The 17,925-nt window shown below is 43.4% G+C and overlaps 1 protein-coding gene across 1 annotated transcript in view; it reads right to left on the reverse strand.

Annotated features, from left to right (window-relative positions):
* Positions 1 to 17,925, reverse strand: part of VPS8 (vacuolar protein sorting 8 homolog (S. cerevisiae)) — a 389,175-nt gene that overhangs the window by 12,942 nt on the left and 358,308 nt on the right. Inside the window, exon 45 of the mRNA XM_006869833.1 lies at positions 5,758 to 5,838. Coding sequence (XP_006869895.1) covers positions 5,758 to 5,838 — 81 coding nt within the window. The remainder of the gene's footprint in view (positions 1 to 5,757; positions 5,839 to 17,925) is intronic.

Here is a 17,925-nt window from a genome sequence, read left to right on the forward strand (position 1 = left end):
GCCATCCGAGGAAGGCAGGGAGGGAGGAGATCGGCTGGGGACCCCATACGCAAGACATTGCCAGCCCACCACCTGCTCTAAGGTGACCAAGCAGGATCACTATGCTGAGGTTCAATCAAGTTCTTAGGGGTGAATTCACTTTTGATTTCTTCTGTCTCAACAGTTTTTTAGGAGTATATCATTTAGTTTCCATGTATTGATTTATTAATTTATTTTCCTGTTGTTGATTTCTAACTTCATACTGGTGTGGTGCTATTGATTTCTAACTTCATAACAGCACTGGATTATGAATTACAAAGTTGGCAGTTTAAACCCACCAGCTGCTCCTCGGAAACCCTATACAGGGTCGCTATGAGTCAGACCTGACTCGATGGCACTTAACAACTGTTATGGTTAGAGAAGATGCTTTGTATGACTTCAGTCTTTTGACGTTTGCTGGGACTTGTTTCTGTGTCCTAGCACATGCTCGATTGTGGAACACAATCCACGTGTGCATTGTTCAGATGCTGGATGTTTTACATATGCCCAGTAGGGCCAGCTGACTTACAGGTTCAGTTTGCAATGTCTTTAATGATCTTAATTGCCAGTGGATGTTGAAGTTGTGTACTCTTGTGGAGTTGTCTATTTCTCCTTTCAGATTATTCAGCATTGTTTCATATATTTTGGAGCACTGCTGTTATGCACATGCACATGTATAACTGGTAAGTCTTATTGCTGGACTGACGCTTCTAGTATGATGGAAAGTCCTTCTAGATCTCTTGTTAAGAGATTTTTAAGGTTCATTTTATCTGGTATCAGTAGGGCCACCCCTGCTTTTTGTTTGTTTACTGGCTGCACAGAATGTTTTCCTCCATCCTTTCATTTTCAGCTTGCTTGTGCCCTTATGTAGAAGGCAAAAGGATAGGTCATGTTCTTTTTTCAATCCAGTCCGCCACTCTCTGCTGTTTGCATGGGGTGTTTAAGCCATTAATATTGATGGTTCTTACAGAAAATAAAGTGTCTACTTTGAGTTTCCATGTTTTGCTTTTTTTAAATTCTGATTTTTCTATTTTTGTTTATACTTGGTTCCTTTCTTGAACTTTGTTGAAACTCGTTTGGTGTCCTAGCATATGATCTTTTCTAGAAACGGATCCATGTGTGCTAGAGACGAATGTAGCATTCTGATGCAAGGTGGAATGTTCTTATGTAACTCAAGGTCCTTAATGATCTTACTTTTAGATATTTTGTGTATAATTCCAAGTGGATGTTAAAATTCCCTATTATTATTGTAGAGTTGCCTGTTTTTCCTTTCGGATTAGCCTTTCAATAAAACCTTTATGCTTTTCTTCTGAAGGTTTTTTTCTCGAAGATTTGTTAATGGTTACCACACATATTACATTACACAACTTACAACTGCAGCTGTGATTAACATAGGAACAACAGTTAACATACAACCCTAATGTCATAAATCAATTCCAGCTATGCTCTTCCAGCCTCCATTCTGTTGGTGTGCCTCCATTAACATCGCTAGATAGCCTTTATCTGATAAATTTATTCTATACTTATTTCTTACAAACTTACTGTATTATTTGTGGTATTTAATTATTGCATTTATTCTCTGAAAATGTCATACACTTGGTCCCTATGATTGTTTGTGGTAATGCATTTTTTGGAGAGCTCTCCTTTTTTCCCATGTATAGACGTAATTATCTATCTAGTGCACTTACCTTTCCATTGACAGTCTTCCCTTGAGTAATATTTGCAAAGCTGGCCTGGCAGTGGCAAATTCCCAAAAGCTTCTGTTTGTTTGGGAATGCATTGCTTTCCCTCTAGTTTTCTAATGACAACTTTACTGGGTAAAGAATTCTTCATTGGCAATTGTTTTCGTTAGGATTTGATATATGCTGGTTCATTGTCTTCTGACTTCTAGAGTTTCTGTGGAGAAATCCACACTGATTCTTAAGAGAGAACACTGGTATGCTATGTTGTGTTTTTCTTTTGCTGCTTTCAGAATTCTCTCCTTGTCTTTGGTTTTCAAGAATCTTCTTAGGATATGGTGCAGAATTGATCTTTTTGTGTTTCTTCTAATTGGGGTTCATGAAGCTTCCTCTGTTTCCAGGCTTAGTTCTCTGTTTGTTGTTGTTGTTAGGTGCTATTGAGTCGGTACCGACCCATAGCGACCTTATGCACAGCAGAATGTAACACTGCCCAATCCTGGGCCAACCTCACTACTGTTGCAACGTTTGAGTCCATCAATGCTGCCACTTGGCCAATCCATCTCGTTGGGGGTCTTCCTCTTTTTCTCTGACCCTCCACCTTATCAAACATGGTATCTGTTTGTTGTTGTTGTTGTTGTTAAGTGCCGCTGAGTCAGTTCCAACCCATAGCGACCCTGTATAGGGCTTCCGAGGAGCAGCTGGTGAGCTTGAACTGAAGACGTTGCAGTTCAAACGGCTTTGCAGTCTGATGCATTAACCCACAGCACCACACCAGGACTCCAAATTGGGAAATTCAATCTCTTGGACAATTGTTCCTATGCCTTTATTATTGTCATGGTGATCTGGAATTCCAATCATTCTAATGTTAGATTTTTTAATTGAATCTGATACTTCCTTATCTTTGTTTTTCTTGAGATTTTATCAATTATTTTGTCTTCTAGTTCATTGATTCTATCTCCTGTCCATTTCTTTTGTTGATGTTTCTCTTGCTTTTTATAGTTCTGTTGCTTTATTCTTCAGTTTCAGTAGTTTTCTTTTTATGCTTTCAGTTTTCCAAGTCTATCACTTTGTTCATTGATTTGTTTCCTAATCTCTCCTACTTTGTTTTCTCTGTTGTTAGCTTTCTTAAAGCATATTTAGTGCCATAGTCTGAAAAGTATCAATTCTTTATTAATCTGGCCTTCATTGGAGAAATTTCTTCCTTATATTTTTGATTGATCCTTCTTCACTTCTGATTTTGTGTTTGTTGTTTTTTTGTTGAACTTGGACTATTTTGTCATCATTTTTTTTGTTTTGTTTTGTTTTTAACTTTAAATTTTGTATTTTGATTGTTGTGGGTGAATTTTCTGATGGTGTACACTGGTGGAGCAGTGGCCAAGCACCCAGCTGTGAATTGAAAGGTGGTGTCTGCACCCACCAGGTGCTGCACGGGGGGGGGACAGACGTGGCAGACTCAGGAACCCCATGGGGCAGCTTCACTCCACACCACAGGCCACTATGAGCCAAAACCCACCCTGCAGCAGTGGGCTTAGTATCTTCTCTGAGAGCTGCTAGAGAGGACACTTATCCTTAGGCTTTCAGTCAATGTTAATTCAGGGGTGTTAGTACTTGACCTCTGGAATTTAAGATATGTACACGGGCAGGTTAGCTGGTCATAGGTATGGAAGTAAGTGGTGGGGCTCAACCTTCCTATGGCACAGGTGGGGACTGTCTCTATGTTTCTCTCTTTAGTACTCTGTAAGGCTTGTTCTCAGTGTCCCAGGGTGGGCTAGGAGCCAGCCTTTGTGTCTAAGTGTTCCCCTTACTCTGCTACCCTTTCACTGCCTGTCTGGTAAGGGCCACGGCAATATCCAACAGGAATCTCTTAACAATGCCCCAGTCTCCCTTCATCCCTTTTCAACTGCGCCAACCACGACCTCCAACGCCATCTGCACTGCCTTAAAGCAATCAGACCACAGCTTCCTCAGATGAGCTCCCTGTACATGGTCCAGCCCCAACTCAAAATGGTTGTGATGAGCTAGCGCTCCAGATATTAGCGGCTAGGTTCTCCCATTTCCTGTATTATCCCCATTCCCCTCTCCCCAAATCTGGACTCACTGTGACCATCCATCCAACACCTCAGCTCTCACCTGGAGTTCTGAGATCTGTCTGTGCAATAGTCTATTGTTTTGTGACTTCGTTGCTGAGGGGTAAGTGGGAGCGTTGCTCACTTCACCATCTTCCTCCATCCCCACAAGAGGTGTTGTTATGTTCGCCTTCTGTAACTGTGTAGTTGTTGGGTGCCATTGAGTCGCTTCTATTCACATAGATGCTGTATAATAGGGTTTCTGAGAGTGGCTGGTGCGTCTGCACTGCTGACCTTGTGGTTACCAGTGCAGGGCTTACTCCACAGTGCTTAGTGATTTGGCTCAATATGATTGTTTGAAATGATAGAACTTCCCTGTAAGGGCCAGACTCCTAACTACTGGGGTAGGGCTTGGATGAGGCCTGGAGGGGGAGGTGATGCCAATTCAGTAAAGCTTGTCAGACCAAATTCAGGAGACCCCTGGAGAAGCTTCACAGAATAAACACTGCCCAAACTCTGAAAAAGGGAAAAGCATTTTACCTTCAGCTACTAAGCAACCAAGCATCTGTTTATCTAAGAAACAGGAGTGAGAGGGCACAGAAGCAGGGCTCAAGACAGGCATGGCTGTGTGGCATGGCTAGAATTTAGGTGTGACTTGGGGAGTGGGTAGCTATAGGGGTGGACCATCTTTTAGGTGAAGTATTCTAAGCAGGGGTATTACATAATCACATTTGGGTTTAGAAAGAAGACCCAGGCAGCAGCCTGGAGGAGGGACTGGAAGACATCTAATCAGACAGTCAGAGGACCTGCAGTGTCTTTGTGGGTGACAAAAAGACCAGACCCAGGGTAGCCACAATTTGTAAAAGGAAAGAAGGCTCTCAGAAACAAGCCACTAAACTAGCTGATTGTTGTTGTTAAGGGCCCTGGAATAGGTTCCGACCCACAGCGACCCTGTATATGGTTCTGAGGAGCGGCTGGTGAGCCTGAACCACCGACCTTGAGGTTCAAACCAACCATGTGCATTAACCCACAGCACCACATTAGGACTCTGAACAAGCTTGGCTGGGCAAAAATCACCCCAGGAGATGCCTGCAGGATCTCCCCCGTGAGTGAGTGGAGAGTGAAGGGTGAGCCGGGATGCTGCTCAGGTAGACTGGGCTGTTGCTGAGGCAGAGACACTATCAGGGAAGGCAGCTGAAGAAGCAATGTCAGCTCTGACTGAGACTGCCAGCCAGTCTCAGTGGCCCCAAAGCTGTTCTCTTACATAGTTACAGTTTTCAGTAGGGTTAGCCCATAGATTTTGGAATGAAGACCACTTCTGCCAGCCTCCATTGCTGTGGTCAGGCATCTAAGTTTGGGGCAATGGAGGTCTTCCAGGAAGTATCTTTAAATAAAGGTATATGCTCTACTTCCTCTGCTTCCATTTTGGTAGCCAGAATGCAGATGTGATGGTTGTAACTGAAGCAACCATCCTGAACCATATGACTATAAGACACATGTTCGACATGGCACAGATACAAGGTAAAATAAATCTGGGAGGTTCATTGAAGCTGCCCGGACTGCCAGAATTTACAATTGGTGTTTATTTAAGCCACTATAATTCTGCATTTGTCTTCCATGGTGAAAACAACTTCAACCAATGCAAATTGTCCAGCGGGCTTGGGGCTCAAGACAGATTTGATGGTCACCAGTATAAATAGAGGCCTCTCAGATGAGGACTATACTTTCGGCTTGTTCTCCTTGAGGGTGGTACAAAGATAAAGCAGTTCTGTGCACTCACAGCCTGTGATAGAGAAGAGAACTTTACCCGCACTCTCTGCCAAGTTTAGTGTGCTTCCTGGGCCAGGCTGGTTGTCCACATGGCCATACAGGGATGCAGGGCATCATCCTGGCCAACAAGGTTAAAATGGGGGACTTGAAGGCATGGCACTTTCAAGACAATAAATATTCTTATAAATTGGGAAATGAAAATTTAAACAACCACACAGACATTACCCTGGAGCTTCCTCGGTAGAGACGGCAAAGCTGATCAAATGCTTGGATTTGCTGTGGATCCAGAACAGGTTCTGAGGTTGCCTGAGAAACCAAGAGAGATAAGGGCATTAACATGATGCGACTCAGTCCATAGCTGTGTCTGTTCTTGCAAACAGGGAAGCAGGACTTGGTGCTTTCTTCATCCTTCTAACGAAATCCATACTTAGTTGAGAGATCTTTACCAACTATTCATTAGAAACGGGCATGTCCCTCTAAGGTTCCTCCTAGGCCATCCTTTCAGTGCACCATTTTCCCAGTGTGGTTTCTAAGTCTCCATAGTTACTTTCTTTAGAGCTTCTAGATCACCCCTTGCCATTACTATGCAGAGCAATTGAGCCCACCCGGCCTTCGTGTCCAGATCCATGACTTCTGCCTTGCTCTCAGTGCTGCAGGGATGGTCTACCATGGGGAGATCCCACAGGGGCTCTTCTCCGACTCCTGAGTATGTCACAAGAGCAGAGGGATTAATGTTTACAGTTGCCTTGACATATTAAAAAAAAATGTTTCCTCAACATTATTTGGTAGGAAAAATGGTCATATTCTTAGAGATAAACAGTGTGGCATATTGTACTTGCAACAGACACTAAGAAAGATATACAGGGAACTCAAGTTAAAGATGATCTGAAGGTTTGAGAAGTACTACCAAACTAACAAATAAGAAATATAATTACTTATGTGAGAGTCCTGGTGTGGCACTGTAGGATAAGCACTGGACTGCAAGGTTGTTTGAACCGCAAGGTCGGTGGTTCAAACTCACCAGCTGCTCCTCAGAAATGTTATATGGGCTCGCTATGAGTCGGAACCAGCACGACAGAACTTAACAACAACAAATGATGTAGGAATTTAATTTATGGAAAACATGATCCTGACACCTGATTTTCCTATGCCCTTTAGTACTACGGGCACAAACCTGGAGCAGGGGAGGCAAAGGCCAAGGAAGATGCCTGTCCAGCACAAGCTCCAAAGGCTCCCCTATGGGCTGGCCTCCCCACAATCTGCATGACAAGAGAGCAACCACCCTGTCTGAGTCCCACCTTCACTTATACCTTGGTTATTCTGTGATAAAGGTTGTAACCCTGGCTTTACCTTGTAAGCCCTAGTCCCCTTCAGCTGGGAGAAAACCTGGAATAACCACAGGTAAATACATACATGGATGTGTAAAAGGCTGACAGTGTAACAACGTGGGACTGGACTAGGGCAGGCACTAGGGATTGCTGTTGCTGTTTAGTGACATCGAGTTGGTTCTGACTCATAGCGACCCTTATATATGGTTTCCAAGGAGCAGCTGGTGGGTTTGAACCACTGACCTAGTGGTGAGCAGTCCAGTGCTGATCCTGCAGTGCCCGACCAGGGCTCCATTACTAAGGATTAGTTAGGGTAATTTAAAAGGTTGCTAAAGTCAGGTTGCCGTTGTTGTGTTCCATCAAGTCAGCTCTGACTCATAGCGACCCTGTATAGGATTTACAAGGAGCAGCTGGTGAGCTTGAACTGCCAACTTTGCAGTTCAAAATGACTTTGCAGTCCACACATTAACCCACAGCACCACACCAGGACTCCAGGTTAGAAAGTCAGGTTGTTGTTAAATGCTGTCGAGTTGATTTTGACCCACAGCGACCCTGTATAGGGTCTCTGAGGAGCAGCGAGTGAGACTAAACTGCTGACCTTGTAGTGCAAACTGCTTTGCAGTTCAGCGCGTTAACCCACAGCGCCACACAGGTTAGCAAGTGATAAATCAGCAAGAGCACAGTCTCTCTTTCTAGATGAACTTTTATAAAACAGCCTTTTGTTATGAAGTGGTATCACCAGAAAATCTCACAAAATGTATTTTTGTACCTGTTACGGGAATGTAGACCATGTGATGCCTCACTGAAGAAATTCCTTCCAGTCCCTGCACTAAGAATCCCTTGAACACTGCAGTCTTGTTACTAAATTGTGTTTTCTGTTTTGCTTCTATCACTCAGAATCCAGCACACTACACTGTCTGCTACATACATAGAACAAGCAATTGCACAGGACTTGGCGGCAAACACTAGTGTGTGCTATCATATAGCCCCTGGTCTTGTGTTATTTCCCACAGACATACAACTTTTAAAAATCTAGGTTTCCTCATTTATTTCTGTCACCCTACTGGGGTAGGTTTTGGAAGCCCACTTAAGTCTTTTTTGGAAAAGTGAATGTCCTGTCAGGCTGTTAAGTTGAAAATGCTATTAAAAATGCATGCAACGGAGGTCCCTGGGACCATCAAGGGGGAAGAGCAGAGAGGGGGACCCTACCCAGAGAAACAGTGACACCAGAGATGGAGGCAGAAAGGATGATGTGGAGAGATGGAGCGGATGGGGACTTTAGACACAGAGAGGGAGAGGGGCTGTGTGCTGACGACTGGGGTGCAGACTTGTACTGTATACCCTTTGGTTGGTTGATGATGCATGGACGGGATTGTAACCATGGCAATGAAACCATATACAATAGGATGAATGTAAAACTAATGTTCTCCCATGTAAACTATCACATAATTCACAATAAAACATTAAAAAAAAAAAAAAAGGATACATGCTTTCCAGCCCCCAGAAAGTCCTAAATGGTCTATGGCTCTATTCTGGGCACAGGTTTTAGTCCATGGGATTTTGCTCATAAAGGCACAAAGTAAAAAGTCTCAAATGATGATCCACCTCATGTTTTCTGAGCCACTGTTTCTCAAATGTTAACATGCACACAAATCGCACAGGGGCGGCGTTAAAATGTAGATTCTGCTTAGTGGGGGTTGTGTGTTGCTATGATGTTAGAAGTTATGTCACTCGTATCGAATACCAGCAGGGTCACCCATGATGGATAGGTTTCAGTGGAGCTTCCAGATTAAGGCAGACTAAGTAGGCTTGTTGATTTTCGAAAAAGTAGCCAATAAAAGCCCTAAGGATCACCATAGAATACTGTGTGATGTAGAGCTGGAAGATGAGTCCTCTGGGATGCAAGGCACTCAAAACATACACTGAGCACAAAATGGACCCGAGCACGCAGGGATCATGAAAGACGGTGCAACATGGGACAATGGTCATCAGGAGTCAAAGCCGACTCAATGGCAGCTACCAACGACACTGATTTTATTAGTGTGTGAAATGGGTGCACATTGAGATGGAGAGGCTAAGAGACTTTGCCCACTAAGAATAAAAACTCAGAACTAGTTGAGGGTCATAACCATAGCCTCCCTCCTGTAAGCGCTAGCCCTCCTGTGCTGAGAGAAAATCTGGACTAATGAACAGGTAAGCACACATGTTCACACAGGCAGGATTTCAAACAACACACTATGCCCAGATGAGTGCAGGGTATGGCTGAGTTCTGGGCTTGCCATGATCTTATTTCTCTGCTAGGCTCAAATTGCTCAGAGATGTCAAAAGAAGGGGCTGTATTTTCCAGCAATGGCACCCTTCAGAAACAGGAACACCTGGTTGTTCCATGAGTATGAAATAACTGAAGGGCACAGGCTCTTTCTTATGACACAAGCCACTGTCCTGGGCAGCCAGAGCCTTCTCGCAGTAGCAACTGCTGGGCGGCCCTAGGTCCACCTGGAAGCCAAGTCCCTGTATGATGGGATGTCCTGTTCTTGGCTAGGGCCATACATGCCTTAGTGGTAAAGTACAGATAAGTCATCTGAGGTGAGACAAGAGAGCTTTATTTGTAGAGGTACCTAGGACCTAGCAGACAGACGTTCACCTGCCTGAAAATCTTCCCTGGAATGAGATAGGCTATTTCTGAAGTAGATCACGAAGGTGAAGGTTTCTGTACTCTTCTCAGTTCTACAGGCTTAAGAAATGGGGGTGCAGCAAAGTGAGGGAGAGGAGCTGGGCCCTTGAAAGACAGCTTGCTCACAGAAGGCCCGTGGAGCTGGTTTATATCCTGTCTCTGCAGAATTCCAACATGTTTAACTGGCTCTTATTCTATCACCTCCATGCCTCAGGATTTGGGGTTCAAGTCTAGAGTTCAACAGACATTTCCGAAGGCCCTATTATTTCAGCACAGGGGCACAATAAGAAATTAGAGTTGCTTAGTGTCATACAGAATCCAGGGCACAGATTTCATCTTCTCCTATGGTGTGGTGCTGCAGGATACGCACTGGACCACAAGGTCGGTTTGAACCACAAGGTCGAAGGTTCAAGGTCACCTGCCACTTGGAAACTCTATGCAGGGTTGCTATGGGTTGGAACTGATTGGACGGCACTTAACAACAACAAATGTTGATAAGCAAAGCTTATTTTCCTAGGCAGCCCTTGTCTGAAATATGCTCTCGTATTATCTACATCAACCATCAAAATGTCTCTGAAATTACATTCTGGTTGCAATTATATTCTTGCACATAATGAACATAAATGCGACATGCTGGCTCAGCTCTAGCTCTCCTTCTGGAATGTCTTCTCTGATCCCCCAATCCTGTCAGTAGATTAGATCCTCTTTTGTGCTTCCTCATGGATTTTGCTTAATTGCATTGTTTCTCCCATTAGACTGCCCACTCCTTGAATATCAGAACTGAATCTAATTCATCCTTTTATTCCCAGCACTCTGCCCAGAGCAAACATTGGCTGAATAATCCTATCTGCTGGTTTATTCTGGCTCCATTTTAGGTATAATGGCAGTAGCAAGATGCTCTACTGGGCCTGGTGTGAAATCACTGGTATTTGTCTTCTTATTTCCAAGAACTTGGACTCTGTAAAGAGTCTTTGTGATTTCTGGCAATTTTACTCTGCATGTCAGTAAGATAACTATTTCTTTTTATTTAATCTAATTTTGGCAAGAGGATTCTTTTTTAATGTGTTTTATGGTAGCATCATTTATTCAAAGAATAGGTTGTAGGTAGTTGCCGTTAAGTCAATTCAGACTCATGGTGACCCCATGTGTGCAAAGGAGAACTACTCTAGAGGTTCTTTAGACTGCCAGGCAAGGAAAGGCCTCTTTCCATCATTGCCCTGGTGCTTCCTGGTGACTGAAGCCTGCTGGGCCAGGGCGAGGCTGCTTCCCAAGGGCAGGGAACTGTGGTGTGAAGAGCGGGCGATGTGATGTTTGTGGTGGTGAGGAGCCAAATGTTCTGCTGCCTGTTGGCCTAAATCCAACCCAGGCTTCACCAATTACTAGCAGCACAATCTCTGGCCAGTTACGTATTCTCTCTGAGCTGTGTTTCTTCTTGTGTAACGGAAGGCTATTGATAATAACTACACACAGCATGGTGGGGAAGATTAAACAGGTAAAGTACCAGTGACACTGTGTCCTCATTAAGTGTTATTAGCAGAATGACCTTACATTCTACCGGAGACACTGGTCGTATATACCTCATGTCAGTTTGAACCACAAGGCTTGTGGTTCAAATTCACCAGCCGCTGCTTGGATACCCTATACAGGCACGCCATGAGTCGGAACTGACTAGACAGCACTTAACAACAACAACAACAACAACAACAAGGCTACATCTAGGATCTTGATGTGGAGCTATACAATATGCATTGGACTACCCATCACAAAAACCTCAGTTCAAATCCACCAGCCACTCCTTGGAAACCCTACACAGGATGGCTATGAGTTAGAACCAACTTTATGACACTTAACATCACCAGCAACTGTGACTATAAAAACAGAAAGAAATTAAGCATGAAAGCACAGTGAATAGACAAGACTGGCAAAATTGGGTCATGAAAGAGATTTTGGATGTTGCAAAAGTGGAATATGGGGAGAGGGAGAGGGAAAGTTTCCTGAAAACACGAGCTCCCAAGGACAGGGAGCTCATCATGTCTTGCTTATCAGCACTCAGTACTGCGCCTGGCACAGAGCAGCTGCTGAATACTTATGGCTGACCACGTGGGTGAAGGAATGGGAAGGGTGAGTGAGCAGATGTCCTGCCTCTGATTTATCCCGTGTGGGCTGTGGTGTGCTAACATGCTGGACTGCAAAGTTGCTTTGAACCATAAGGTTGGTGGTTCAAGTTCACCAGCCGCTCCTCGGAAACCCTATACAGGGTCGCTATGGGTTGGAACCGACTCGACAGCCCTTCACAACAACACAACAAGTCATAAGAAACCCTGTGCAGTGCAGTATATAGAACATGGGGTGGGGCTCCTGAGAGACTTGGGCTCAGTCCTGATCTGCCAGCCACTACAAAAGAGTCTGGCATGTGACTCTCAGTCTCAGTTAGGATCAGAAATAATGTATGGTCCTGGCACCTAGCTGATGTTCAGTAAGTGACAGCCATGACTGTAACTTATTTAGACTTCTGGAGAGAAGGGCTCAGTAGAAAGAACAATGGGCTGAAAATCAGAAAGCTTGAGTTCTAATCCTGTCACCAGCTCCCTGTACCACCTGAGCAGGCCATACTGCTTCTGTGGATCTATGTTGCAATTTGTCAAGGACAACGTCACCTCCTGCCACACTCGACCATCCAGGGGAGGTGTGGGCACGAGGAGATAATGGGCATCTAGGGCACGAAAGCACAAGTAAGGGAGTAATGATATTTACTGAAGCCAACCATGGCTTTTATTACATCATCACAAGCAAACTAGGGCAGACAACTAGAGGTACTGTCACAAAGACACATGAGGGCCCTGAAGAGAGATAGTAGATTCCGCCCACAGATGCCGTACTGAGAAACCAATCTGCCAAATCAGTGTCATGAACAAGATGAAGTGGGAGCAATAAAATTTAAACACAATCTCAGCTGGCAAATCCATAAATATAAAGCATGCTCCCAAATACAACAGCTAGCCCCCAAGCATAGAACTGATGAGGAACACTTTTTTAATTGGAGGAGGAGGAAAACTACATTTGATGTGAAAACTACATTTACCTTAATGCCAAACTACACTTGGCATTAAGGTAAATCTGGGGGAAATGAGGCCCTGATGATCTACAAGAGCTCCAGGGAGAGGGCCGCCAGGCTAACAGGGTGCACCAGCACATTTCAAGCTCAGTGACTCACAGATGTGGGGCAAGTGAAAGCTGTAATTACATCCGCTTGAAGGCAGAAAACAAACTGGTACTTGTGTTTTACATCAAGCTTCAATATAGGAAATGACCTTTATCCATTGCCACCTTGAAGGCAACAATCAACCAAGGGATTGTAAATATATGACCTTTTGAATCATGTATGAAGACATGATATGTTAATCTCAGTTAATCTGCAGTAAATCAGATCCTGACATTACACATTTTAGTACTTCCTTCCTGACTGACATACTTCCCACACTGACATATGAGATGGTCAGATGTAGTTTGTGAGAGACACAAAACGCTGTATAATTCTGCTGTGTGACTATTTGTGTTCTAGGCACCTTCTTGGAGATTCTGTGATTTGCTAGTGAGGTAAGGGCTGAGTTGTACTGAGTTTTCTCCCTGCCTGCCCTGAGCCTCACTTTCAAATCTTTCCTCAAGTCTGTTGTAGGCCTCAGTTAGACTTCGGCTACCACCTGAGGAGTCCAGTACCTGGGAACTGAGGCTGGGGGCTTAACTCTTGAGTGTTATCTGTTCCCCTCCTCCTCACGTGGTATCTTTGGATTATTGGTGTGGCACTTTAGGATAAGCAATGGACAGCTAAACTGCAAGGTCAGAGGTTCAAACCTACCAGTAGCTCCTTGGAAGCCCTATGCAGGGTCTCTGAGTAGGAACCGACTTGATGGCACTTAACAACAACAAGGAGTCCAGGTGTGGTGCTGAAGGGTAAGGACTGGACTGCTAACCTTAAGGTCAGCAGCTCAAACCCACCAGCTGCTCCCTGGAAACCCTAAACAGGGTCACTATGAATCAGAACCAATTTGACGGTACTTAACAACAGCAAAGCTGTTAAAAAGGAGCCCTGCTAGTATAGTGGGTTATGAGTGGGGCTGCTAACCATGAGGTCAGTAGTTCAAATCTATGAGCCACTCTGCAGGAGAAAGATGAGACTTTCTGCTCCTGTAAAGATTTCACAGTCTTGGAAACCGTATGGAGGGTTGCTATGTAGTGGGACCAACTCGATGGCACACAACCACCACCAAGCTGTTTAAAAAGAACCCTGGTTGTGCAGTGGGTTAAGCAATAGGCTGCTAATTACAAGGTGAGCGATTCAAATCCATCAGATGCACTGAGGGAAACAAATGAAGCTGTCTGCTCCAGTAAAGAGGTACCAATACCTCTACTCTGTCCAATAGGATTGCTACGAGTCTCAATTGACTTGCTGGCAGGGGGACGGGGGGAATAAACAGGTTCAAATGAGAGGTTCTTAATATTCAGTATTTATGCCTAAAATCAAACTTTGGTTGCCGAGATAAAAGCAAAGCTACACATCCTTCCTCTTTGCATAGAGAAAACTCCATTACTAATGTTACCACTCACAATTTCCTCTTAGACCTCTCACATACCCTCACTTCCTAAATGTCTCCAAAATCTCCATAGGTCACAGCTAATGAAGATGAAGTAATGAAATAATAAGACAGGCAGGCAGGTTGCTAAGGTAACAAGGGTGAAGGGGATCTGATAGAACATCTCTTCAGGAGATTTCATTTAGAGAGGTAATCACAGGTCTAGAACGACCAGCTCTAGGGGAAGAGAGTGCTTGAGGTTAGAGATAGAGGTCTGCAAAAGGCTGGATGAAAATATCCATAAGAAACAGGACCTTTTGACACTGCAATTAGGAGGCAACAACATGGTGAACTAACCACAGCAGGAGGGGAAACACTGGGGTAAGTCTCTTAAGACTTGAGCAGGAGGAATGAGAAGAACAGCAGCGGCTGACATTTATTGAGCATGTGGAGCAAATGGTTAAGCACTGTTGAGCTGCTAACTCAAAGGTTGCTGGTTCAAACCCACTCAGAGATACTTTGGTGACTAAGGTCTACTGATTGGCTTCTGAAAGGTCACAGCCTTTAAAACCCTATGAAGTACTTACACTCTGACACATGCAGTCACCATGTGTCAGAATGGAGTTGACAGCAGCTTGTGGAGTCAAGGTGTGGCGCTGTGGGATAAAGCACGAGACCAGGTGGGTGGTTCAAACTCACCAGCCACTCCTCAGAAACCCTATGCAGTATCACTATGAGTCAAAACTGATTCAACAGCATTTAACAACAATAATTACTATGCCACTATGAGTTGGAACTGGCTTGATGGCACGTAACAACCACCACCACTAACACCTCCAGTACAAGCATTTTACATGAATTATCTCACTTAAGCATCACAATAACCCTATGAGGTGGGTACCTTTATTATCCCTATGGTATAATTGGAGAAACTGAGGTTCTGGTCCAGTGGCATGCCCAGTCACTCTGGTTGCTGGTATGGCCTAGATCTGAACATGGGCAACAAAGATTTGTTTGTTCTTCTGATGGTCCATGGTACGTACTTTCATTATTCTTCTCCAACACTGTAATCCAAATGTAATTATTCTTCTCTGGTCTTCTTTATTCATTGTCTTGCTTTCGCATACATATGAGGTGTCCTCAAAGTGATGTATTTATGGATTAGGTATGATACTTCTCACAGACAACCTGAGCTACCCAGTCTGTTGGGAGGCTGATATTGCATCTGTCTGAGAATCTTGTCAGCATATCTTGTGGAGTCATCATAAGGTGAAAAACAAAACCCAGGGTCATCGAGTTGATTCTGACTAACAGGGACCATGTGTTGCATCGTCACAGGAGCAAAAAGCCTCGTCTTTCTCCTGTGGAGTGGCTACTGGGCTTGAACCACTGACCTTGTGGTTAGCAATCCAGTGCTTATCCTTCAGGGCTACCAGGGCTCCTTGATAAGAACAGATACTACATTTGAACTTAGCCATAAAGCTCAAGTGTAGTATCTAGACATCCATACATGCAAAAACAGAATCTATACATAGACTATATACCTGTCACGAAAATTAACTCCAAATGGATCGAAGACCCAAAGGTAATTGTAAAATGGTACAATTTCTAGAAGATAACAGAGGAGGTGTTTATCTTGGTTTTGGTTATCTTGGGTTTGCCAGGCAATGTAGGATCAACACTGGACTATAAACTGCAAGGTTGGCAGTTCATATCTACCACACAAGAGAACACAAGTACTTTATCTTGTTTGGCTTAACCATTTATTTTCTCCCTCACAATAAAAAATGTACCCAAATTGATTTAAAGCTTCTAGTATCAATATCCACCACTTGTCTGTCAGTTTGTCATACTGTGGCTTGTGTGTTGCTGTGATTCTGGAAGCTATGCCACAGGTATGTTAAATACCAACAGGGTCACCCACAGTAGACAGATTTCAGCTGTGCTTCCAGAAGAAGACAGACTAGAAAGGAGGAGAGACACACTACTTCAGAATATTGAGTCACTGAAAACCTTACAAATAGCAGAGAAACACTGTCAGCACCAGAATACTGAATATGAAACATGATGAAGAGCACCAGAATACTGTCAGATATAGTGTGGGAAGAAAATCTCAGGTTGGAAAGCACTCAAAACATGACAGGGAAGAGGTACCTCCTCAAAGTAAAGGTGACCAGGATGATGTAAATAAAATAGAGCTTTCACTTGCTGATGGGGCACAGCTTAAAATCAAGAGAAACAGCTGTAAACATCGATTAATAATCAGAACTTGGAATGTACGAAGGACAAAAATCTAGGAAAATTGGAAATTGTGAAAAATGAAATGGAACACATTGTAAAAAATGAAATGGATCACACAGACATTGATATCCTAGGCTTTACTGAGTTGAAATGCAATGGTATTGGCCATTTTGCATCTGACACCCACATGGTTTACTATGCCAGTAATGACAAACTGAAGAGGAATGGTGTTGCATTCACCACCAAAAAGAACTTAAAAAGATCTGCCTTGAAGTACAACACTGTCTGTGATAGTATAACATCCATATGCCTACCAGGAAGACCAGTTAATACCACTATCACACAAATTTACTCACACCAACTACTAACAAGTGATGATGGAATTGAAGAATTCTACCAACTTCTTCAGTCTGAAATTGATCAAATGTATAATTAATCAAGATATACTGATAATTACTGGTGATTGGAATGCAAAAGTTGGAAACAAAGAAGTATCAATTGTTGGAAAATATGGCATTGATGATAGGAACGATGCTGGAAATCGCATGATAGAATTTTGCGAGACCAATGATTTCTTCATTGCAAATACCTTTTTGAAACCACATAAAAGATTACTATACATGGACCACACCAGATCGAATACACAGAAATCAAGTTGTCTGCATCTGAGGAAAGAGACAGTGGAAAAACTCCACTATCATCAATTAAACCAAGGCCACAGGCAGACTGTGAAACAGTTGATCATATGCAAGCCCAGGCAGGAAATGAAGAAAATTAAAACAAGTCCATGAGAGCCAATATAATGACCTTTAACATATCCCAACTGAATTTAGAGACCATCTGAAGAACAGATTCGATGCATTGGACACTAAAGACCGAAGACCAGAAGAGTTGTGGGTAGACATCAAGGACATCATACAGGAAGAAAGCCAAAGGTCATTAAGAAGACAAGTAAGAAGGAAAAAACTGAAATGGATGTAAGAAGAGACTCTGAAGCTTGTTCTTCAGCGTAGAGATGCTAAAACAAATGGAAGAAACGAGGAGGTACAAAAGCTGAATAGAAAATTTCAAAGGTCAGCTCAAGAAGACAAAGTCAAATATATAATGAAATGTGCAAAGTCTTGGAGTTAGAAAACCAAAAGGGAAGAACACACTCAGCAGTTCTCAAGCTGAGGGAACTGAAGAAAAAATTCAAGCCTTGACTTGTAATATTGAAAGATTCTATGGGCAAAATATTAAATGCTGCAGATTGCATCAAAAGAACATGGAATGAAAATAGTCACTGTATGAGAAAGAAATGGTTGGAGTTCAACCATTTCAAGAGGTAGCATGTGAGCAAGAGCCAATGACACTGAAGGAGGAAGTCCAAGGTGCATTGAAGGCACTGGCAAAGAACAAGGCACCAGGAATTGATGGAATGCAAATTGGAATCTTTCAAAGTACTGATGAAGCACTGGAGGCACTCACTCATTTATGCCAAGAAATTTGGAAGACAACTACCTGGCCAACTGATTGGAAGAGATCCATAGCTGAACCCATTTCAAAGAGAGGTGGCCCAATGGAATGCAGAAATCATCAG

This window comes from Chrysochloris asiatica, unplaced genomic scaffold, assembly GCF_000296735.1.
Source record: "Chrysochloris asiatica unplaced genomic scaffold, ChrAsi1.0 scaffold00135, whole genome shotgun sequence".
NCBI lineage: Eukaryota > Metazoa > Chordata > Mammalia > Afrosoricida > Chrysochloridae > Chrysochloris > Chrysochloris asiatica.